Here is a 23,675-nt window from a genome sequence, read left to right as displayed (position 1 = left end):
TTATTAGGTCTGATTCATATTCAAAGATGTAACGTGAAATATTAATGTTGCTTTCTTTTTGCAGCATTAATGAAATCGGTATCGGCACATCGGCCACATGAATAAGGAATTCACACTGCACCCTTGTGGAATATTTTGTATTGCATCGTGAGTTGAATTTAAAACGTTCTATCCCCTCGTATTAGTTCATAATTTGTTATTTTAAGTGAACTATCACTCAACGCAGTCAGTGATAAAAGTGAAGTGTCTCTAAACTATTGTGGGGCACATTTTGTCAGCACTTACTTGTACTTGTATTATCATGGTAAAGGTGATCGTGGTATATATTATATTGTGTCTATTATGTTGTGTTTTGTATAATTTCGTAGTTGATCGATATAAACTAAAACGCTCTCAATTGTGTGAAAGCGGCCCACAGCATGGGAGTACAAAAAGTGGTAGAATTTACTATATTTTTATTTGACCCGAATGTAGCATAGTGGGTGGGTCACCGAGAGCTGTCCTCCTGCTTCCGCCATTTGCTGTGGTCTGGTCGTGCGTCTGATGCAGTCAACGAACCGGGACAGGATCTTCTTACATTATACAACTTTTAAATGTTTTTAAAAACGGAAACTGGTAATTAACACCGCATATTCTGTTAAAACAATATATATATAGTTGTTACATTGTAGTGTTACAATATGAAAGAATAATCCGGCTAACGCAAAACAGGCCGTCAATTTAGTTAGCGTTAGCTAACGTTAACGCTCACAATAAGGTTGCGAGAAATTGGTGGTTTAGGTAGGCCTCTGCTATGTAACGTAGCATAAGCTAAACTAACTCTAAACTAAATGAGCGCAATGTATCACTTATTAGCTAGGTTGATAATACAATCCAGTCACGATATTGTTTGTGTAGTTACATTATTCGGTCTATTCCTGTATCCAACGTTATCTAATATTTGCCGATCTCCGTTCAGTAGCGGTAGTGTCTTTCAACACTGCGGGGAATCGCTTCGTAGTTCGTTCCAGCTAACTTTGGGCTACTTTTTATTATTCTACAGTAAGTATCTGATTGTTTTCTTGACTGTCTTGGGTTTTAGGATTTGACTATACATACCTCGAACCAACACTGAAGGTGACCTGTCACATACGCTGCTATTTGGCGGTTCTAGTTAACGTTAGCTGTCTCCGATCTTTTTGCCCGTGGCCTGTAACGTTAGATTAACCTGTTTTGGTTTGTGGCTCCAGAAGAAGAACATTTTGTACCGTTACTTGTTAAGCAACTTTAGTACCTTTATTTTGTGAATCCATATTTCTTTCCCGTTATTTCAGTGGAAGTGACATCTTAAGTGTCTTTAGAGTGCATTTTTCCTGTTCCTTAAGATGGAAGCCAGAGTTGTACTTCAGGCTGATCATAAGTGTCGAACCAAGGCCTCCGTGTTTAGGAAAGATAAACAATCCAGGTCTAGACTTTCCAAATTGGCAAAGTTAATGTTAGCTGTTACTTATTCTGTATTAGATACTTGAAATATATAACCATGGATAGATAGTGAAAAGACAAAGTGTCTGTCCTCTGACCTGGACCCCTGTTAACACTAACTCAGAAGTCATGATAGAGAGCATAACTCTGACTATACTGTACCTGTGGAACTGTCCAACTGTCGTCTCTGTATTTGTGTACAACTGTCTGTCTCTTAATAACACATTTTCAGTTCCCTGGGGAGTGTTTTTGATTGATTTGTAGGTTTAAAACCATCCACATGGCCCTTTGTGGGGATCCCTGGATATGGATAGCTTGCCCCTCATGAGAGTGGCAGAAGATTTTTTTCCTCTTTTCAGCACTGGCTGAAAATCTCTAGAGGCTTGAATATCCAGCCCATATTTTTTTTCTACTGCCTTCGCCCAAATGTTCCCAGGTGTGCACAATTTCAAGTCCAAGAAGAAGCTGAGGATTGTTTTTCCACCTACCATCCGTCCCCTTTTTGCCACATCAATTCTAGCATTTTTGGATCCATTTTTGGGGGATTTTCTGGCCGTTTATGCCCCCCATCTTATTTCATTAGTCTCACCAATTAATAAAAAAAAATAAAAAATTCTCCAAAGGACTCATGCATTCACCATCAGTAATGTTTAGCAGTCTGGCGGAGATAAAGATGTCTCAGAGTCTGAGAAAAGGGATGTCGTAGGAAGACAAGTGTCTCTGGGCGACCCACTCCCCTTTTCCTCTTATCTTACGGATCAAGTGTTCCTTCAGGACTCCATACCACCACGGAGACACCCTACCAGCAGTGCACTCAAGAGGGAGACAACTTCTTACCCACCTCAGGTAAATGTGGCACAATAGTAAGAACAAAATCAACATTAGCTTATTTGTAGAGAAAACATTTTAGTAAAGATTCCAAAAATACATGTGGGAAGGCTTATTGGTGTTCTTAATTGGAATTACTTATAATGTGTCCCAGAAAAGCATAATTGATTAGTCAACCGATCACAAATGAGTTACCCCCACCCTGGAGCTTTTTTTGGGGCTAGGGGGGTAAAATGTCCCCAGAACATACACTTCCCTATTCCCTCTTTTGTTTTTAAATACAAATTGTTTATTAAATCTCGCCTTCAAAGCACAGAAATGGTCAACATTTTTATGAAAGAACTACATGTCATGTAAATCATGTGAAACCTAAAATGTTTATATAGTGATAATATTATACTTCAATCCATTAAGAATCCCAAAAATACAAGTTGAAGCGAGTCCTTCTACCTTGTATGAAAAAAATAGTTGTGCATGTGCAGACATGTTGTAAAACTCATAGTGAATTGATGTAATGGAGAAAGGCTTCTGTTGGTCATGTGTTGGTGTGCTCTGTCCTGTTTGCCCTGAAGAGAACCAGCTGCTGCGTTAAAGGTCATAACCTCATCACCTCTGCCACTCAAGACGCAGACCAGCATTACTATGACCAACCATGGAGACGACTGCTACTTCTTTTACTATTCCACCTGCACTAAAGTAACTATTCTTTGAGCAGAAAGCTCATGTATAACCAGTGACTTGTGACCAGAAGTAAGAGCACGGCCTTATCGTGTTTATTTTTCCGTGCAGGGAGACGGCTGCCCATTCAGACACTGTGAGGCTGCTATGGGAAGTGAGATTGTCTGCAACCTCTGGCAGGAGGGACGCTGCTTCCGCACCGTCTGCAAGTTTCGCCACATGGAGATCACGGTATGCTTTGTTTGAATATAATGTCTAAACTGAAGAAAGCTCAGAAATATCCTTCAAGCACGGCCCGTTAAATACATTTTTTATTAGTAACATTGTTGGTGCAGTGACCCTGTTGCCTATAAACATGAAAGGTAATTTCTACATTTCTTAAAACAAACCAAATGATGCGTTCTGTCAAAACCCATTTGTCATAACCAAAACATAAAATAAATTTGTTATCATAAATTTCCACCGTATCATACATTGTCACCCGTTCTCACACGGTCAATCTAGTAACACCTGGCCCTAGTGCTCCTCCTGATTATATTGGCCTCTGTCCTAATTGATAGCAGCCCTACACCCACCACTGGTGGGAGGTCCAACAAAGCTGTTCATTCTGTACACATGACATCTATTGCTTCTGTTCATCCGGGGAAAGGGATTTTCCTCTGTTTCTTCCCTTTTCCCCTGTAAAAGGTTATTTTTGGGGAGTTTTTCCTGATCCGATGTGAGGACCTGGGACGGGGATGTATGTGTACAGATTGTAAAGCCCTCTGAGGCAAATCTGTGATATTGGGCTTTACAAAATATATTGAATTGAATTGAAAACAACATAAACAAAATGGCTCTTACAGTTGGTAAGCTTAATTTGTTATTTAGAGTACATTCTAATCACGTCAAACTTAATTTCCTCTGTAAATGACTAACATCTGCAATACATCCAAATGCTTTCCTTGGCGATGGATTTCCTCCATGTTATCAGAGATTATAGATATTTCAGTCAAAGGTTACAGACTTGCAACTATATCGGTGTGCAAGTGTGAAAAAAGAATCCAGATTGTAGTTTTAATTTAATTTTTTTTAGTTGTGCTGCTGCACGTATACGGGTAACTTAAAGGACACAGATCTAAATGAGATATGATCTTCCATCTCCTTAATACGCGCTTTAACATTTTGATCTCTTTCATCAACACAGAAAAACCGTAAGGAGATATGTTGTTTCTGGGAGAACCAGCCAGCCGGCTGCCAGAAGCCTCACTGTGCCTTCTTCCACGAAAGGCCCCGCTGCATCGATGGCGTCTTTGTCCCACCTGATAAAAGTGAGGGGTCTTTTTTTTAGCTACACACCAAATGTAGAGAGTTTAAGATAATTTAAATCCAGCTGTAATAAAGCAGTATTATAATCAATTTAATTTTCTCAGGTCTAAGCAAAACTGAGGAACAGCCACATGAGGAACCAGCTCCCCCGCCCGCTGTCCCACTCCCCACTGCAGCCAATCCACAGCTCAGAAGCGTCATAAAGACAGAAACTCAGGAGCCCGTACCGAGTCCCACCCACCCACCAGTGGTGATTAATCCGGCAGATGATGACGAGGATGAAGATGGTGAGCTGGATGTGATCCTAAAATTACTTCTTTCTCTAAGACCAATATTCCCTGTGGTCCTTACAACTGACATGTCTTTATGTTTTCAGACCAGTTCTCAGAGGAGGGAGAGGATGGAAAGGTCGGGCCTTCTCCTAGGAAACTACTCAAATCAGGTGAGACTGCTCACAGACAACATTTTGGAAACATGATTGTTCATAATTTGTGACCGAAGCTATACAGCTCTTAATTCCTGTGTTACCCTTTTGTAACGATTCTGTTTTTGATGGGGTATGTTGTGTCTCGACAGACGACTCGCTGAGCTTTGGAGTGAGCACCCTGGAGGAGATTCGGCTGAGGAAGGCCCTGAAGGCCAGCATGAAGAGAGCTGGTTACCCCATCCAGAGTCCGGATACCTCGGCCAATGGCGAGAAGGAAAACATCCGGTCAATGTTTCGACCAACCTTCTACGAGGCGGGAGATGGTAAAAAAATATAAACGGGAATATGTGAGATGGTCAGAATTGCAAGTTGGATACCAAACTGAGTTAAAAAGGATTTAAAGAAATTTATTGCATTGTTGAATTTGCTCACATTGTTACTGCTAGCATAGTTTTATGTATGATCAGTTTAAAAGAAATGTCAGTGCCTAGGGGTCTTACGAAAGATGAACCTTTTCATACAAGCTTCATTTCAGGTCTTGTGCACTGCAATATACTGCTCATGGGTACTTTGAAGCGGCATCTTACATGGCTCTGTCTCATCTGATGATGAAATGAAAGATGCTCAGGATATTCCCCTCATGATACCTGAAGAATAATGTTGAACTGCTAAAATGATTCTGATGAACTGATGGGACCATTACTTTTGGTCCTAAAGAGAAATAGAATCATGCTGACCCTGTTCTCAACCTTTTTAATGTAGACTCACTCATCTTTGAAGAAAGTGGGAGACGAAGAGGCAGTGTGGCTGAAAGACTTGGAAGGAAGATGCCCAACACTGGTACATGTTCACTCTTGTTCCAGCTTATTGACCAATTTAATGCCAGTGCTAGTAATGATTGCACAGATTAGAAGCTCATGACTTGTCCTCGCTCTAGATGTGAAATTTGGAGAAGGAGTTCCACTAAGAAGGGGCCTGGCTGGGCGTCTGGGCACATTTGGGGATGAGGAAGAGCCCTTCCTGCCACCTCACAAAGGTGAGTGTCAGGACTCAACACATCAAACTCTAGTTTCTACCAAGAAGTTCCTGGTGATTTTTTTTTAGTTTTTTACTTTTCAAGTCAAATTGCACGATCTCTCAGACTTTTTAAGAATGAGTTGGGAAACTTTACTTTTAATGTCATCAAACAAAGATAATGCTCTGCCCTTGGCCTACAATGGTACTAAATCAATACTGGAGTACTTATTGGGTTTATGCGGTGCTGTGTGTGTGTTTGACCAATCAGCAGCAGTCATCCGTAATTACCCCTGCCCCAAAAGTTCCTGTCCTTCATAAAGTGCTACTCTCGACCAATACTTTTTTTTTTGGTGGGGGGTGGGGGGTGGGGGGTGGGGGTGGGGGGTGGGGGGTGGGGGGTGGGGGTGGGGGTGGGGGTGGGGGGTGTGTGTGTGTGTGTGTGTGTGTGTGTGTGTGTGTGTGTGTGTGTGTGTGTGTGTGTGTGTGTGTGTGTGTGTGTGTGTGTGTGTGTGTGTGTGTGTGTGTGTGTGTGTGTGTGTGTGTGTGTGTGTGTGTGTGTGTGTGTGTGTGTGTGTGTGTGTGTGTGTGTGTGTGTGTGTGTGTGTGTGTGTGTGTGTGTGTGTGTGTGTGTGTGTGTGTGTGTGTGTGTGTGTGTGTGTGTGTGTGTGTGTGTGTGTGTGTGTGTGTGTGTGTGTGTGTCAACAAAAAAGTCTTGATTGAAAAAATTCTATCTTTTAAAACCTTTCTTTCTTACAGCTTTGAAGCCTATTAAGGACAGACTTGGATTGGCTGTGTCTGTTGCTTCCATTCAATCAGGTTTGTGTGAGGCGGACGTTGTCCATTATCTTTTATTTACTCATTAATGTTGACTAAAATATTGTTTATTGTTCTCCTCCATTTTCCCCGACAGCTGAGTACGACAGGGAGTCAAAGAAAACTCCTGAGCAGATTCGCATTAAAACACTGGAGGAGATCAGACAGGAGAAGGCTGCAAAGTCTCAATCCCAGAGCCAGAAAGAAAATCCTTCAGACGTGGCTCTCGAAATCAAGAGAGCCAAAACCACCAAGGGTGTCAAGCGAGCCATCAGCATCAGAGACGGCTCCGTTAGCAACGTCAAGACGTTCTCAGAGGTCCTTCGTGCCAAGAAGAAAAGGCAGGAGGAACAGGATCACGACTCCAAGAAGAGCCAGGCAGAGTCTAACCCAGCGGCTCCTGATCCCGAAGCTGCAAACGTGGGGCAGCTTAGAGTTAAGACTCTGGAGGAGATCCGCATGGAGAAGGCAGCGAAGCTCCAGACTCGGCAGACCCTGGGGGCTGAAAACAAGAAGAGCTCTGACACTGAGGAGAACGGCGCTAAGAAGCCTCGCCTGCTGCGCATCAAGGAACTGGATTCCCAAAGTAAGACGGCACTTACTCATTTACGCCTTTCACATTGAATCACATTCAGAATTTTCATTTACATGCCATGTTTTTGAATTTCTAACATGAGATTTATGTTTAATTCAGCAGGCAACGTCACAACAGAGAAGAGTGCTGAAGTGACAGAGAAGCCTGTGAAAACTCCTCCTGCTTCTCCTGAGGTAACTCATACTACAGTAATGGTAAATGGATTGTACTTGTAAAGCGCTACACTAGTCCTCCGACTACCCTAAAGCTCATCATTCACACATTGATGGCAGGGGCTATCATGCAAGGTGCCACCTCCATCAGGACAAATCATTCACACACCGTAGGCAAGGCTCAGGAGAAATTTGGGCTTAAGTGTCTTGCCTAAGAACACATTGACTAACAAAGCCGAAGATCAAACTGATTGAAGGACGACCCTGCTCTACCACTGAGCCACAGGTTGTTTGCTTGTTATTCTGTTAACTTGACCTGGTGGTAATATTTCTGTATCTTTTTTAGACCAGTGCTGCCACCAGTAACAACGTCAAGGTCAAGACCTTTGAGGAGATCATGCGGGAGAAACGCCTCCGCAAGCAGGAAATGGAGGAGCAGGCCAAAGACTCTGCAGAAGCAGAGCCTGCTCAGAAACACACCGATGAAGGAACCCTGAAGAGGAAGGTTCCTGCCAAAGTCGGTCTGACGAGCCCAGGCTCTTCATCCCCTTCCTCCACCACTGTGGCCCCTGACTCTACCCTTTCCACCCAAAAGCTCCCCGTTGGTAAACCGACCCCCCTCAAAACCAAGGCTGCTTCCCCTCTGAACAGCACTACTCTTGGTGCTAGAGCTGCTGCCATCAAAGCTGCCACCTCAGTCCCCGTGAAGCAGAGCTCTCCTCCACTGGAGGCCGATTCCGACTCACAGAGCCCCAGCCGCTCCAGGGAGGTCCCGGACAAAAACACAAGGAGTTCTACTGCACTGTCACCAGCCAAGCAGGACAGAGTAGCGCCCCAGGGCCATGCTGCAAAGGCTCTCACTTCTGATAAGACACAGAACAATAATCAAAAGAAATCCCCAGAGCACATTGCAGACACCAAAGGTATTGCGCCTTTAACTGTCATACATAACCATTTTTCTGTTTGACCCACTGTAAATTTGGACCCGTTTCACAGAGCACTATATTCATCACTCACTTTGCCTCCTTTTCAGTGAGGCCCAAGCTGAACGTGAAGCCGTCTGTCATGAAGCCTGCGGTGCAGGTGAAGCCAGGTCAGAAGAGGAGGGGAGCAGAGCGCTCTGCTGTCGCTGCAGTCAAACCTCTGAGCAGCACCTCCACAGTGCTGGAGGAGCAGGAGACGGCGTGCAGAGACAGACAGGTAGGGTGGCTCGCTGGGCCAGTCATGGTAATTCTGGGGTTAAGTGTCTTGCCACATTGAACACATTGACTATGGTAATTGATATCAGTCTGTCTGGAGGATGTGCCAAGACCTTTTCAAATGTATCTTAAATCAATTTGATGTGACATTTCACATTACATTTTTTATTTCCTCATTTCTGTAAATGTACCTTATTTTATTTGGAATACTTTGATTTATCACGCCTGCCAAGTGTTGTAGTTGTTTTTGTACTTTTTATTCACACATTTCTACTTGCCCTGTTCTTGGTTTTTCCAACCCTTTACACATTTGGTCTTTAAGGGTTTCTCATATGTATCTGGTCCCTTTTTTTTTTAAATTCTGCCAACATATAATTGGATTGTCATCTCATTTTAAATGTAAAGAATAATCTAAATCTAAACAATCTTGTGCTGTTACTGACTCTGTTTTTTTTCTTCCATTTGTTAGGAGTTCCCGTCCTCCAATGCAGAGGCTCAGCTGAGCTCTGCTGTTCCCAGAAGTCCCAGCACCCTGTTAGACTCAGGCTCTGGCTGCAGCCCACTGAGAGAGGACCTCCAGACCGTCCCCGTCTTCAAACAGAGTCTGAACCAAGACCCCAAGCAGACTTCTAATGTTGCTGCTGCCAGCGAGGCCTGTACAGTCCCCCAAAGGTAACAGTCCTCAGAGAGCTTACAGCCTGAACTTCGAGTTTGAACATGAAGTCATCTGCCCTCATGCGGAGTGTGAAATTCTGATCAAGAGCAACAACTCCAACCAATCCGTCTTTCTGTAAATGTTTCCAGATTTATTGAACAAAAAAGTTCTCGGATATATCAGTGTTTACTGCCATCATAAGACGACAAAAAACTTTCCCACTTCAAATCTGTCCATTGCTTTTTACACTTGGTGTATTTTTACACTTATATACATATTGTAATTGAAGATATTTAGCCATTTTATTCTGTGTTTGTAGAAAAATTAGATGATTCCAGTGAAAATGTATGCAAGTTGTCGTGATGTTTTTTTTCTTTATCTTACATGAATGAACGCAGCATTGTCGGTCAAAGAATAACGCGCCTCTCTGTCCATCTCAGCCCAGTCCTGAAGACTCAGACCAAGTCCCGCAGACTAAGTGTAGCCACGTCCCGCACGGCCTCCACCTCCAGCGCTGCTGCCTCCACCTCGGCCATGGACGACTTTGAGGAGCTTATCAACGAGTTCACCGAGGACCACCTGGAGGAAGACGTGGACCCTGGCATCGGAGAGGACGACCTGCTGCAGGAACTGTCCGAGATGATTGACAGCTGAGGGTCCCATTTAGCACAGTCTACTCTCTGCCCGAACTACTCGCCCTCAACCTTTTCTTATTCACAAGAAGTGAAGACCATCTCCCATTATAGAACATAAACAAATATATATTTTAATCTTTTGGTTAATATTTGTTTTACACCTTTTAGACGGCTCTCCTTTCTCATTTGCTGCTCATATGATCATCTGCTCAACCCGACAGTTCTTCTACAGGGCTGAGATTATTCTTTTATCATGTTTTATTTTTTCCTGATCATTGTCAAACTGTTGAACATCGTCCCGTTAGCAGGATTCCTTGCAGATATTGACTCTTGATGAATGTGTTGTTTTTAGAGAGAAGTCCTTTCTGTATACTGTGTATGCAAAGGGAAGCGCAAGCTGAGAACAGAAATACTGAATCCTGCTGCACTTACAGGGCCTGCAGTGCCCCACAATTGCTAGTGTTTTTGTTTGTCTATGTCTGTAGTGGTTTACCACTGCTGTTGCCCAGCTAGTTCCCAGATTATGTCGACGCAGTCATCCAAACTCTGGTCAGAGCCAGAGGTTACTGTCGGGATCGCTCTATTCATCAGGTGTACGGGGCTTCTAGATTTCCCTCTCAGATCTCATAGAGTCTTCTGCCAGTTGCTGTTCTTTACCCTTTTTTATAATGTTTGAACCAAATGTACTTGCTTTTATTTTTTTTAACCAGTTTTCAGTGTGTGAGTGCTCTCTGGGCTTTGATAATGAACACCTCAGGTACCGTTTCTGATGTGATTGACAAACACTGTGTTTGAACTCCACACTGCTGTCTTTGGTTGTCTTGTTCTCTTGTGTGTTAGCATTGGTTTATGAATGTGATCTGAGAAAAATCTTCTTGTTTTTTGGACATGTTGGCTCTGTCCTGACCTTTTCCCACAAGCTTACTGTTCAAAGTCACTTGTACATATTACTGTGTAATAAAAAGTGCTTTTAATGAGCATCTGGATCAATAATTGATTGCTAATAAAGTTCAGCCAATAGTTTGTGCCAGGTCATGGGAGTAACATCTGCTGTTGATGGATGAGTCATCAGAGTAAATTTAAATATCCCTACACCTGTTGGTGGTGTCAGCAAGGGAGTCAATTAAAGTGCCATTGTCTGCATTCTTGAAGAGCCTGGTTATTCCAGAGAAGAAGAACTCGCAGAACAAACAAATTGAGACTAAGAAAACTGAACATCCTTAAAGAAATAGCAGGGTGATGAGGAGGTAGCAGAGGAATTCAGCATGTGACTGAGTATTTTGTCATATAACAGTGGCAGAATGACCCAATGTTGTTATGTGTATTGTGACTGCATGCTGTCACTTTTTCAAGTTCCCAAAGCAGACCACTGCTGAAATACCCCTACCTGGCCCCGGGGTTCCTGTCTATCCACCAGTCTCTGGTTACTTCATCAAACACCACCTCGGTTGGTTATAACTATTGGCATGCATCATCCAATGAGATCTAAAATAACTATCAGCTCTTTCAGAACAAGTAGATCATATATATGTGTATATATGTGGAGATGACCATATAAAACTAGGAGTTTGAATATGTTTGTGCGAATATGTATAGGCGGATCAGTATGTATGTATGTATTATTCATAATCAGAAATTCAATCAATTGAATCAGTGAAAAAAAAATTGTGTGTGATTATCTCTATTCTTCTCATGAGTCCACCGTAATCATTTTTGTTTTATAAATGAACAGCCGCTCCTTTAAAAAAAAGCTGTAGTCTATTGGTTGTGAACGCAGCATTACTCGGGATCTATATTGGGTGGGACGTTTGGGTCTTGTCCAGCAGGTGGCGTGCCAGCCCCCCGCCCCCTTACCTCCAACGCTCTGAACATGACGCAGAGGCCGGTACTCTTTCTACTTCCGGGTCGGTGGTTGTAAACAGAAGGACGTTCCGCCTCCAGGAGACAACGAGCAGAAAACATGACCAAACTGGAGCTGCTGAACGCGTTTCTGAACGACAGGTTGACTGCGGCCGCCGACGAGATTTTCCGTGCCGTGAAGAGCACGGTGGCGGAGTATCAGAGCGAAATCCTGCGCTCCAAGGAGGAGAACGAGCGGCTCAAGCGGCTCCTGAACGTCGCTGTCCAGCGGCTCCTGCTGCAGTCAGGTGAGGAGCAGCAGCTCTGCTGGCCGTCATTAACACGCTCTGTTTACTGAGCTCTGAATGTCACGCCAAACCCTATTCACTATATGCCCGCTTCAACGCGCGGACGCTTGGCGTGTGTCACGCGCCATTATTATGTTATTGTATCAGTGATCACAAGACTCGGAGTGAGTTTTCCTCTTATTATGGGTTATTAATTACTTGTCAAGTAGCATCCACAATTCTCAAATGAAGAAATGATCTCCAAACCCGTTCCAGGGTAATATGTCGATATTGTCAAAGGTATCTTGAAGTTGTGTGTAGTGCAGGACACGTAGGAGGGATGGTGGGCCTTCGCTCTCATTAACAATCAGGAGCCCCCCCAAAAAAACCTTTAACAGACGTGTACAGATTGTAAAGCCCTCTGGGGCAAATTTGTGATTTTGGGCTATACAAAATAAACTGAATTGAATTAACGGGGAGAAAAGGGGAAGACACCTTCGGGAGAGCAACAGAGGAGGATCCCTCTCCCCGGATGGACAGAAGCAATAGATGTCATGTGTACAGAATGAACAACATGACAGAGTTATAACACATTCAATGAATATGACAGAAATTATTCATATAATGAGACTAGTAGGCATGATGGAAAATAATAATAATAATGCTTTTATGATAATAAAAGCAGTAATGGTATTGGCAATGCAATTACTACTACTACTACTACTAATAATAATAATAATAATAATAATGATAATAATAACAGTAGGTGTTGGGCAGGACCAGGATTCAGATAAAACCACAATCAATGTAAACCTGTGAGGAGAGGAAGCACAAAGACTCCGGGGAAGTAATGTTGTACTTTAGGAATGTACTCCAGTTGTTTTGTTTGTCATGTGTTGGTTGTGGTACAAATGGGCTACCACGGACTTAGTTGTGCAACCCTTGCCCGTTATTTGGCAGGTGCTAATTTCATTTCCTGCTCCACTGATTCTTTGTGCAGGACGGTGTGTGTAGGATTTCACAAAAACAAGTGTGTTAGTTATTGAAAGTAGTTATTGAAGAAAAGGAGCTCACTTAAGAACATAGATGGAGAATATGTGTGCTACATTTAGCAGTACAACCTATCAATAATCGGATCATTTACAATTGTGTCCCACAGTCAAAATACTTGCCATGAGGAAGAACGTGTGTTGATAATAATGATAATACATATGAAACACAACTTAAATCATACCCTTTTTGAATGGCGCTAAAAGATGAAAGCAGTTCATCTTTGGTCATCGGAAGATCACAGCAGCACGGTATGCACGTAGTAACACACCCAGCAGGACTGATGATGTTTCATGTTTCTTTCAGAGCCTCACTCTGACCAGCCCCAAGAGGACGCTCAGCCCCAAGAGGATCCTCAGCCCCACGAGTCCGAGTGGAGACGTGGCGTGGAGCTGCTGCCGCAGATCAAAGAAGAACCACACCTCAAAAACTGTCCGGCGGATTGTTCGCAAGAAGCAAGCGACTCGGAGGAGGGAAGCTGTAGTCGCGTGGAGCCACCGCAGAGGTCACATCCGCCGCTGGCACCAACAGCATGCGGCAGACAGAGTGTGTCCCCAACTCCACTAAAAGCGCAGGAGGTGAAGGCAGAGAGCGACGGGGAGGCCCACAGCTCACCGCCCTCTGTGACTGTTCATCCAAACTGCAGAGCCGCTCAGGGTGATGCTCGAGGCGGCACCGCAAAGAGTCACAGGACACCGAGGACGGAGCAGCAGGCGAGAGGGTTCCTGCGCTCAAACGGCAAGAACAGCACACACATACTGCAGATCAAGAACGTCAGATCCCTGAAGCCGCCGCCTTCTCGCTCCTCTCACCCGAGCCAGAGCATCCAGAGGTGGCACAGCTGCAAGGAGTGTGGGAAGGGCTTCAGCTTCGCCTGCCAGCTGGAGGTCCACATGCGCTGGCACACCAAGGAGAAGCCGTACAGCTGCGCGGTGTGCCGGAAGAGCTTCACAACAGTCAGCATGCTCAAGAGGCACCACCGGATCCACACGGGGGAGAAGCCCTTCCGCTGCCACGTCTGTGGGAAATGCTTCAACCAGTCGGCGCACCTCAACACCCACTTCCGGCTGCACACCAGAGAGCGGGCTGGCTGGAGCCGAGCGCCGCTCCCCAAGTGAACAAAGACTGGAGACATGTGTGAACTCTAAAAGGCTTTAACCGGCCAAATGTCAGCTGCAAACCGTGTACAATGATGGTGTTTGACTGTGTGTCTTGTCCCTTGTACAATAAAGCGTGGTATGTTACCAGTTAGGCTCCACTGATTGGGCTGTTGGACACACTCGAAGGAATTAAAGGGACACTTTAGGGAAACCTTTGAACTGCAGTTCATATCTTAGATGTGCAGACATTTAGACAAAGTGTAGGTTATTTAGAGCTTGAAACGAGAACAAATGCGCCCACCATGTCAATTGTGATTGCAACTTTTGGGAGTTTTTCCTTATCCGATGTGAGGTCCTGGGACAGGGATGTCATATGTGTACAGATTGTAAAGCCACTGAGGCTAATTTGTGATTTTGGGCTATACAAAATAAACTGAATTTAATTTAATTGAACTAGTGACTGTGTTGACAAGGAAGAGAGCCCTGACTGGCTTCCTCAAAGAGGAAGTTGGTGGGAGGCGATGGCAATGGCAGCGGTAGTTCATATTCATGTGTGTGTGGGTTTTGGGTCAAATAAACTACAGTGTGTGTGTGTGTGTGTGTGTGTGTCTGTTCCTGGTGATGAAGAATATGTCCCGCAGTGCCACAGTTAGTGTGTCTGGTGTCCAGGAGACCCTCGTCCATGTCCTGTGTGAAACTAAAAGTTAACGCTGACATGTTGTCACGCCAGTCATTACTCATCAGACTCACCTCTGTCTAGTGAGGTGAGTCAAGTTAATGTTAACCAGGCTCTTTTCCTGAAACAAAGTGGTTTTATTACCCAAACGCAAACTGAACTCCCTCCCTGAAATTCATGCAAACCAGTCGACAAACAGACAGCATGGAATCGCTTCAGGGGCCTTGACTGTGTTTATTGGTTTGTTATCCAGCTTTGAAAAATAAGGTAATTTAGAATAGGTTGATAGTTCCAACCCTTTTTATGTTGGAGCTTTTCTGGAGAAGCTCTGGATGCACCAACCTGACATTTATCTGACTGTATGTGGCTGTACTGTAGCTTTAAAGGGTAACATGTCATCTCTCCCCTCACGTAGTGCATCTAACATATAGATTCATCTGATGACGTTGAGAAGAGATGTCTGCCTGCACCCCAATATAAATATAGATTAATAAATATAATAATCTAATAACGATGGAGCAGAATGGAATAGTGTTGGTGCTGTTGGACTTGAATTGAACAGAAAGTCAGATGATCTCGCGACCTCACTCCATTTGAGGGGTCCCAGAGGACTGAGAGGTAGAGTCCATCCTGGACGGGTCACCGGTCCGTCACAGAGACACAGACGCTCGTGCTCTCATTCACCTGAGAGGAAGCTGCAGAAAGAGAACATGAACACAGAAGACCCCAGAACTCTGTTGTCACTTCTTGCTGCGGGGTAACAGCGTTAACCCCTACACCCCCACAGATATCCAGACCACAGGGTGTTCTTTGGGGGACTGGACCCTTTCAGTCAAGGCCTTTTTTTTTAGTTATGTGCTTCTCAGCCTCCACAGCTGACAAAAAGCTCATCACACCAACATGTTCAGGTGTGGAGATCCTCCTCACAGGGAACTCAGCTGCTCCTGTAATACTGAGCTCTGCTTCACAACCTTTTGGATTGTGTTTGACTCTGCGTCCCTCTAGTGGCACCAAAGAAAAGAGCACTTTATTGAACAAAGTCCTGTTACTGGATATAATGATGGAGAGCTGCCTGTACAGAACAGTGGCAGTCAGTTCAATTGGTAGCATACCATGTAAGTTACAAAATGATTACAAATAATTTAATGAAAAACAAAGTATTGTTTGGTCAGAAGGAGGAATCTAGCACTTAAATTTACTGGGACTTATTTTGCCATGTATATATGATATATTGTAAGAAGGGCAGGTGTAAAAAGATGTAGCTTCAGCCTACAAATTAAAGGCTAAAATACACACACATTCCAAAAGAGGTACAGCTAAAGCCATGCAACTTGCTCACCATGTGTGCTTTCCTTTTGTGCCGGAGAAAAGACAGATGGAAACAGTCTCAAAGACACAAGGTTCTTTCAGGCTCTCAGATGACAAACGGCATTGCAGTTGATGTTCACCGTTGACCTCATGGCCTATGGCCCATCACTGAACATCAGAATCTGATGTGTGCTGATACGCGGCAGCTCGCTCACCAGGCTGTATACGCTTATGTACAGAATTCCTCATCTATCAAGATACCACTGATACCTCACCCTGACTTTATGTGGAGAATGCCAAGTTGATATAGCATCTTTCAAATCATTCTAATGGCACAAGCTTTTCAATAAATAAATCAATGTTACTAGTCCTGACTGGTAAACTGATTTCACATGTTTTTCCTGAACTTATGTGAGGTCCCGGTACAGAGGCCCTGACTTCGTATGTGTTGTATGTGTTATTGCCCCACTAGAGAGCTGCGCTCACTAAATGCGGGGCTACTTGTGGTTCCTAGAGTCCTAAAAGTAGGATGGGAGCCAGAGCCTTCAGTTATCAAGCTCCTCTTTTATGGAACCAGCTTCCACTTTCAGTCTGGGAGGCAGAAACAGTCACCACATTTAAGAGTAGACTTAATACTTTCCTCTTTAATAGTGCTTATAGTTAGGACTGAATCAGGTTTGTCCTGGTCGAGCCCCCTGATATGCTGCTATAGGCTTATAGGCTGCAGGGGGTTGTTTTAGGATACACTGAGCACTTATCTCCTATTCTCTCTCTCCTTATGGATGAATTTACATCTCTCCATTGCACCTTACTAACTCTGCTTCCTCCCCAGAGTCTTTGTGACTTCACATCTCATAGGGTCCATTGGACCTGGCTGTGTCTGATGCCTGGTGAGCCGGCCTTCTGCCTTGGCCCTGCTGATGCGCCATGGCCATGGACCCTGCTGATGCGCCCCGCCCCACCTCCTCTCTACCTACTTCTGTTTCATGGATTGTGGAGGTCCATTCATACATTTCTGTCATATTCATTGAATGTGTTGTAACTCTGTAACACTGTTCATTCTGTACACATGACATCTATTGCTTCTGTCCATCCGGGGAGAGGGATCCTCCTTTGTTGCTCTCCTGAAGGTTTCTTCCCTTTTTTCCCTGTGAAAGGTTATTTTTGGGGAGTTTTTCCTGATTCGATGTGAGGTCCTGGGTCAGGGATGTCGTATGTGTACAGATTGTAAAGCCCTCTGAGGCAAATTTGTGATATTGGGCTATATAAAATAAACTGAATTGAATTGAATTGAATCAATAAAGTCAGAGCATAAGGAAGTAATAAGCAATCAAACGTTATGAGTAGGCTTCATGGGGATTCACAACAAACGATATGAATGGTGTGAGGTGTGCCGCCCTGACACATGTGGAAATAACTTTATCATTGAATGCATTAACTCATATATTAACTCAAGTTATTGTAGGTCAAGTAGTATTTTGGTAACACACACAATGGTCTCTGCAGGTGCCAAATTTTATATTAAATATTAATAAACTACTGATTTCTGTTATACTCCACATATTTTGGCAAAAGAAATAAAATGCTGAGAATATGAAGGGAAGTGAAACATTCTATCCACGTTTTCATACTTTTCTCCATCGTGAAACATAAACACATGCCAATGCACCCGGTCAATAGCTGCTCAAACTCGAAGGTTAGCTAGCTACAACTCTGACATTGTTTTGTTCTGATAAATTTACATATGATTTAACATGATATTTCTCCCCTGAAGTGAGTTAGTATTCTTTTTTGAAATGTTTACATATTTCCCCCATGTGGCCTACTAACAGCACAGTCCTATTATGTAATCATATACATGTGATTTGGTTTGCAGGCGATCATAAATTGGTCCTTAATATGAGCTAAAAGTACATTTCATGATCTAAGAATCCACCATAATTATATTTTAGTTACAGGAATCCTCGTTCCGCCCGCCAACCCCTAGTCACTGTGCGTGTGGAGCGCGTGCACGCGGCAACACAACCGGGAATGCGCGCTTGCGGACCAGAGAGAGAACAGCTGAAAGGAGGGGAAGAGTGCAGCGAGTCCACGAGCGAGTGAGCGTGAGAGAGAGAGACCTGCACTGCATTGACAGACACACGGACTCAGAGCTCCGGTAGGGCCGACAGCAGCGCACCGAGGAGGCGGGGTATAGTTGTGTTGATGCCGCTGCGGAGTTGACGGTACCCGGTGCAGCATAGGGGAGAGGAGCGGCGGACCGGCGCAGGTAAGCGGATACTTTCTACTTTCTGCTGTGATGCTCTGTAGTTGTGGCGCTCTGACGCATCGGGTGGTGTCCCGGTTCCGACGGTGTTAGACCGGGGCCGATGACGAGAACCAAGGTTGTGAATAATGACAGCAGGGCAGACTGCAGCACCGGTGCCGTCCAGGAGGCTCGGAACACTATATTGTCAATGCAGCGTTCTCCGGGTACCGGGTGCACACGAGCCCCCGCCTCTCTGCGCATCTTCTGGATGATGCTGCGGTTTCGTGGGATTTTTTTTTTGCTGCTCTGCGCAAATCGCAAATAAAGGTACCAAAGTCCGGGGGAGAATGACCGGGCCCCGCTGTCTGCATCTGCAGAGGCCCGTGTGTGTGTGTGTGTGTGAGGAGAAGTGTCATTGCAGAGGACGAGGGAACGGGGACATTTTAAAGGGCTGTCAAGTTGGGCTTGTTGGGTTAGGCCCCGGGGCTGCAGCCTGGGCTGCACACAGGATGAGTCAGGTCTGGTTCCGCGCTGGAAGTGGATCAGAGCACTTCTGAACGTGAGGGAGGCGACTCAAAACAAATTATACACCCTGTATTGTTATGATATGTATGCCGGTTGGTACTACAGTAGCACATTACATTATGACCTTGTTGTACTTTAAGACATCTTTATGATCATGAGGGACTGAAGTCCTATATTAGTCCTAGACCAGTTCCACACAGTCTGTCTCCAGATTTTAGTGGCATTCTTACATCTCTTAAGGTTATATTGTATATATGTCAAAAGTAGCCCTGTGTTACAGTCAGAATGTTTCCTCAGGGGATTAGCATCAATAGTGAGCTCATGGTGACCTGCAGGAGGATACTGGTGTTTCCTCCTACTTGTCATATTGTTGGTACTCTAGTTACTTTGAAGTGTGTATCAATAAGTGGAGTCATGCATTCAACATATCTTCTGCAAACCATTTGATTTGACAACTTTGACAAAAGTTTTACATTCTCTTTGTTTTTGGAATTATTTATGTATGAAGGTGCCGCTATATGAAAATACTCAACGCTATCTGAAAATACTCAACGCGACATGAATGAAGTAGACCAGAAGTACAATCAGCAGCATGTACTCAGCGTGCATCAAGAGTACTGATCGTTCAGCAGAATGACTCTTTTCAGAGTGGTTTATTATATCATTCATATTATCAGAACATCAGAATACCAACACATTTAAGGGGCCTTTTCTGTTGAGCTACGTATACTGGGTAGTAATCTAGTACACAACATATGCATAGTTTATAAGCTCACCAAATGTTTTGTATATACAATTATGATCTGCACATTATGACTAACTATAGCTGTCAAACTAATGTAATGAGTAAGGACTACATTTCCCTCTAAAAATGTAGTGAAGTATAATTATATTTAGTTACAAAGTCTGTGACTTTCTGTCATCATATTTAATTCAGTGGTTGTCCTTGAAAGGGTTGATAAGATAGAATCTATGACGCTCAGTTGTGAGTTTCCTTGACTTATTATATAATGTATGACCCTCTTATTATAGGCCTTTGATCATCCCATAGTGTTCTCATATAAGTGGCCGTGGCCTGCATGAGTTCTGCTGTGGCTGTGTAAGTGTATAGAGAGCTTTGGTATTGACTGGTGTAATGAGAGCCTGATGCATGTACCCGGCCTCACGTGTGAGTGAGGGCTCATAACATAAAGCCTGAAGGGAAAAGGTGGAACTCTTTCTCCACTCACACTTTCTCAGCAGAGGACATTTCAAGTACACAATGAACTGTCAATGTTGAGAAGCAACCCTTTGTTTGAAAGAGTGCTTATAACTTTGAGAACGATTATTGTTCTCAAAGTTAAAATAAATATTAAAATCTAAAATCCATGCTTTGGGTGGTCCTGTCATTCACTTTATGTTAAAAAAAAAAGAATCACACAGTGTGTGCTGAAGTGATTGTTGTCATGTATTGGTTTGTAGCTACAGCACAAGGAATTATCTCAATGTTTTAAAACTTCATCTTCCAAACATGTTCTGAATCACAAGCTGAATCACACACCAAAAACAATATATACAATAAATACATTGAAAACATTATGATGTGTACATGTATTTATACAATGAAACTCATGAATTGAGTTGCAAATTGGGAAATATTCATTCTTCCTATTGTGTATCAGTATGTCGACATACTGACCACTGTGTGTGTATGTGCGTGTGACCAGAGCCTCGGCCAGCAGTTTAATGGTCTTACACAAGAATATAATGTCCCCCTAACACCCCCCCCCCCCCTCACACACATACAGAGGGCTTACAGAAAAGGGCCAGATGTTCGTTTTTTTTTTCTAATTCAATTTGTGCATTTACAGATGGGTTGCCACTCCAGAAAAAATAAACAAAACATAAACAATGACAAACGCACAAATTCAAACCGACCTAAACCAAACTAGCTTGTCTCAATGGCCAACAGTTAGCAAATCTCAACAATTGTAGTAATAACGTAACACTAACACTTAAAATGGTTCTAAATAGTGATGAAACTTGTTTTTAAATTGTGTGTTCAAACCAACAATAAGATGTAGTCAAACAGTAACACTGATTTTAGTTTGTTGTACACTGATTTCAATGGGAATGGGTCTGTTTTACACACTATACATATTCACAACCATATGTTTGCCATGGACATCGGTGTTGAGAGGTCAAAACATGTTTCGTCTGTGTTTAGACATGAAAACGGATGCACCATTAATAGTGCCACTTCATGTTGGTTCTTATCATAAATGTTTTATTAAAAGGTTCACAACAAATAGGGTGAAACGTGATTAAACAGGTCAATAATACAAAAATCTTGGTGACAATTGTATTACTTGAAACCATTTGCAATGCAACACACTGCAGTTTAATCTCGAACACTATGATACTTTATTTAAGGGCTAATCAGAAGCTCAGTTGCTATTTTTCTCAAAATATGTTAATCAATATTCTGCCGTTGAGGGAACAACCTTCAGATATGCGGGAACATACGATATGGATCAATCAGATTGAACTGATCTGCTTCTTCTAATGAATCCGGTTATTTTTCTGTGAAAATCAGTCAATCAATCAGCCTGAACCTCAAACCAAGAAGATGTAAAGAGAGGTCAGTTTGCTCTGGAGCGGCTGTGAAGAGTCAGTTAGCTCGAGGCTGCTGAAGAGGAATGAAAAGGTGAAGATGGCAGTACACACACACAAACACACACACACACACACACACACACACACACACACACACACACACACACACACACACACACACACACACACACACTATTCCAGGGTCACCTCGATCGACAGCACAGCATTTATTATTCACTGAATCAGTGAATAATAATTCAGTGACTCAATGAATAATAATAGTAATTTGGTCGTTTAATATAAATGAAAAAGTAATACTAGTTTTGGAAACATCACTTGAAGGACTTAATGAGAAGGTGTACTTCACATAATTTGCAACTTCCTGGTGATAAACATGGTAAGTTTGTGATCATACAATGCACCATTAGTTTTTACCTGTGTCAGGTAGGCGGTCCCATTTGAGGAGGAGGTTTGAGACTTCAGGACCCACCTTCAGAGGAATTTGTCCTTCCGACGATCCAGTTCCTAACAAGTTGATTCCCCCTTTCTGGTGAAGGCAATATGGACATTTCCTTTGCTTATTACACTACTGAACTACATTTAAAAGCAGAGAAAAAAAATCTCTCTTAGAATGACACACCTTCAAGAAAAGACTCTACCTTGTAAAAAGACCACCGTCTCATTTATATAGTGTGTCAAACCTGTCAGATGAATTTCACTCTGTCCTAACCGCTATGGGCGTCCATATTGGATATGGGCCATGCTGCCCTGGGATCCGCACATCTCGATCTACCAGAGCATGCGCTGCTTCTGAATAGAATATGTTTTTTTCCACTATGAATTAAAGATGTCAGGGCGGTCAGAACAGCTTCCAAGTTACGGTGACCTGGAGCCAAGCTTTCTTTTGGTGGGCTCCAGTGGACTTGTGTCATCTGTCAGCAGATGTTTCAGATGTGTCAGTTGGGGTTCTGCACTGAAAAGTATCTGTGGGTTATGACGGAAGATGAACATAACATGCTTAAAAGCACACCAAACCCATAACCAGACGCAGGATGATAGGTTTCTTTACCTGACTCCCGGGTGTTAGGTGTCAGCGGTTTGACTGAGTTCCTATAATGACTGACAGGAGAGGACGCAGAGGCATGAGTGTGAGGCAGCTGTAGGCAGCCACTGGCAAATATGTCAGACCCTTAAAGCCTCAGTATACGGAAATATGGTGTGAGATGTGTTGTCCAAATACTGTAAAAGTAGTTTATTCCTGTTCTGAATGGCCTCAATGTTGGCCAAGGCGTCATAGCCTCCTCCTGGCTGCATCCCACTGTATCCCCTATCTTTCTCCAAGAATTCCAATTTGCATGCCTCTGTGGTCTTGATGCAATGATGTTCTTGGAAGTAGTTGGGTAAACGATTAAAAATAGTACTTGAGAGAAAACTCAAATCCTGTCCACATTCATGTCTCCATCCCAGTGGCCGGTTGCTGCATAGATGGTCGATGGACCATTGTTTGTATCAAGCTTTTCCAATCTTCTGACCACTCAAAGCTTCAACACTCTGTGTCATCATTCACACCTGTTCATACACTGATGGCAGAGGTCACCATGCAAGTTGACACCTGCCCATCCGGACATGCACTCCCATCCATACACCATGGGCACAGCTTTTGGGACCAATGCACAGCTAAGTGTCTTGCCCAAGGACACAGCGACATGGACTAGAGGAGCCGGGGAAACGAACCGCCAATCTTCTGATCGAGAGACTACCTCTTACCACTCTACGCTCATCAAAAGTGTCTGTGACTGTCGTGTTGTGTGTTAAGGTTTATAGAACTGGTGGTCCCAGCTGCCAAGTTTTGCCATTGCAAAAGAGGTTTCACACAAGTGTTAGTTTTGTCATTGAAAACAATGACGAAATATGCTCGTTATAAGACGATGACGATATGGCACCGACGTCATTAAACATTAAAGATATTAAAGATATTAAAAATAGTTTGAGTCCCAAAATCTCTTTCTATTTCAATCGCCTTCCATCTTCTGCAGCAGCGGCGCTCAGTCCGGCTCTGTCCTTCTGGTCTCAGTCCTCAGTCCTGACAATTGTGATACTATAATGCACAGGGTTAACGGTGCGTGGCTATAACCATTCGTCTAATAGGCACTCCAGTTTGCCTATTCTAACATTGACATTAACAGTTAATCAAACCCAATCGTCTATTATGCTGTCCCACAGTCTAGGACCCAGGTACAACGCTAGCTGTCAGTCGCTCACTAATCTTAGAACAGAAC

General features: G+C 43.5%; 2 protein-coding genes across 8 annotated transcripts; both read left to right on the top strand.

Annotated features, from left to right (window-relative positions):
* The first annotated feature begins 492 nt into the window (after positions 1 to 492).
* zc3h11a (zinc finger CCCH-type containing 11A) lies at positions 493 to 10,746 on the top strand. 7 transcript variants are annotated; one of them, XM_034531835.1, is made up of 18 exons: positions 493 to 615; positions 959 to 1,041; positions 2,236 to 2,307; positions 2,862 to 2,985; positions 3,079 to 3,198; positions 4,154 to 4,277; positions 4,380 to 4,562; positions 4,652 to 4,717; positions 4,852 to 5,025; positions 5,465 to 5,542; positions 5,640 to 5,738; positions 6,476 to 6,535; positions 6,630 to 7,118; positions 7,227 to 7,300; positions 7,626 to 8,202; positions 8,313 to 8,479; positions 8,948 to 9,150; positions 9,574 to 10,746. In XM_034531835.1, exons 4-18 carry the CDS (start codon positions 2,932 to 2,934, stop codon positions 9,785 to 9,787), a joined length of 2,682 nt encoding a protein of 893 aa, XP_034387726.1. In that variant the 5' UTR covers positions 493 to 615; positions 959 to 1,041; positions 2,236 to 2,307; positions 2,862 to 2,931; the 3' UTR covers positions 9,788 to 10,746. The 7 variants fall into 7 exon arrangements, with proteins under 7 accessions (XP_034387726.1, XP_034387727.1, XP_034387725.1 ...); XM_034531836.1 differs by having other exon boundaries at positions 2,225 to 2,307; XM_034531834.1 differs by having other exon boundaries at positions 1,898 to 2,307.
* A 934-nt stretch (positions 10,747 to 11,680) lies between these two features.
* Positions 11,681 to 14,636, top strand: LOC117730281 (zinc finger protein 112-like). The gene is made up of 2 exons (XM_034531843.1): positions 11,681 to 11,915; positions 13,251 to 14,636. Exons 1-2 carry the CDS (start codon positions 11,729 to 11,731, stop codon positions 14,060 to 14,062), a joined length of 999 nt encoding a protein of 332 aa, XP_034387734.1. The 5' UTR covers positions 11,681 to 11,728; the 3' UTR covers positions 14,063 to 14,636.
* Positions 14,637 to 23,675: the final 9,039 nt, after the last annotated feature.

The sequence above is a fragment of the Cyclopterus lumpus genome, chromosome 5 (assembly GCF_009769545.1).
Source record: "Cyclopterus lumpus isolate fCycLum1 chromosome 5, fCycLum1.pri, whole genome shotgun sequence".
NCBI lineage: Eukaryota > Metazoa > Chordata > Actinopteri > Perciformes > Cyclopteridae > Cyclopterus > Cyclopterus lumpus.
Note: the sequence above shows the minus strand (reverse complement) of the source record. Positions and strands in the feature narration are given on the sequence as shown.

Coding starts and splice junctions, on each gene's coding strand:
- zc3h11a (XM_034531837.1), top strand. CDS start 2,932: ATGACCAACCATGGAGACGACTGCTACTTCTTTTACTATTCCACCTGC. Junction 2,986..3,078: donor ACTATTCCACCTGCACTAAA/GTAACTATTCTT, acceptor TTTTCCGTGCAG/GGAGACGGCTGCCCATTCAG. Junction 9,151..9,573: donor GCCTGTACAGTCCCCCAAAG/GTAACAGTCCTC, acceptor TGTCCATCTCAG/CCCAGTCCTGAAGACTCAGA.
- LOC117730281 (XM_034531843.1), top strand. CDS start 11,729: ATGACCAAACTGGAGCTGCTGAACGCGTTTCTGAACGACAGGTTGACT. Junction 11,916..13,250: donor GCGGCTCCTGCTGCAGTCAG/GTGAGGAGCAGC, acceptor TGTTTCTTTCAG/AGCCTCACTCTGACCAGCCC.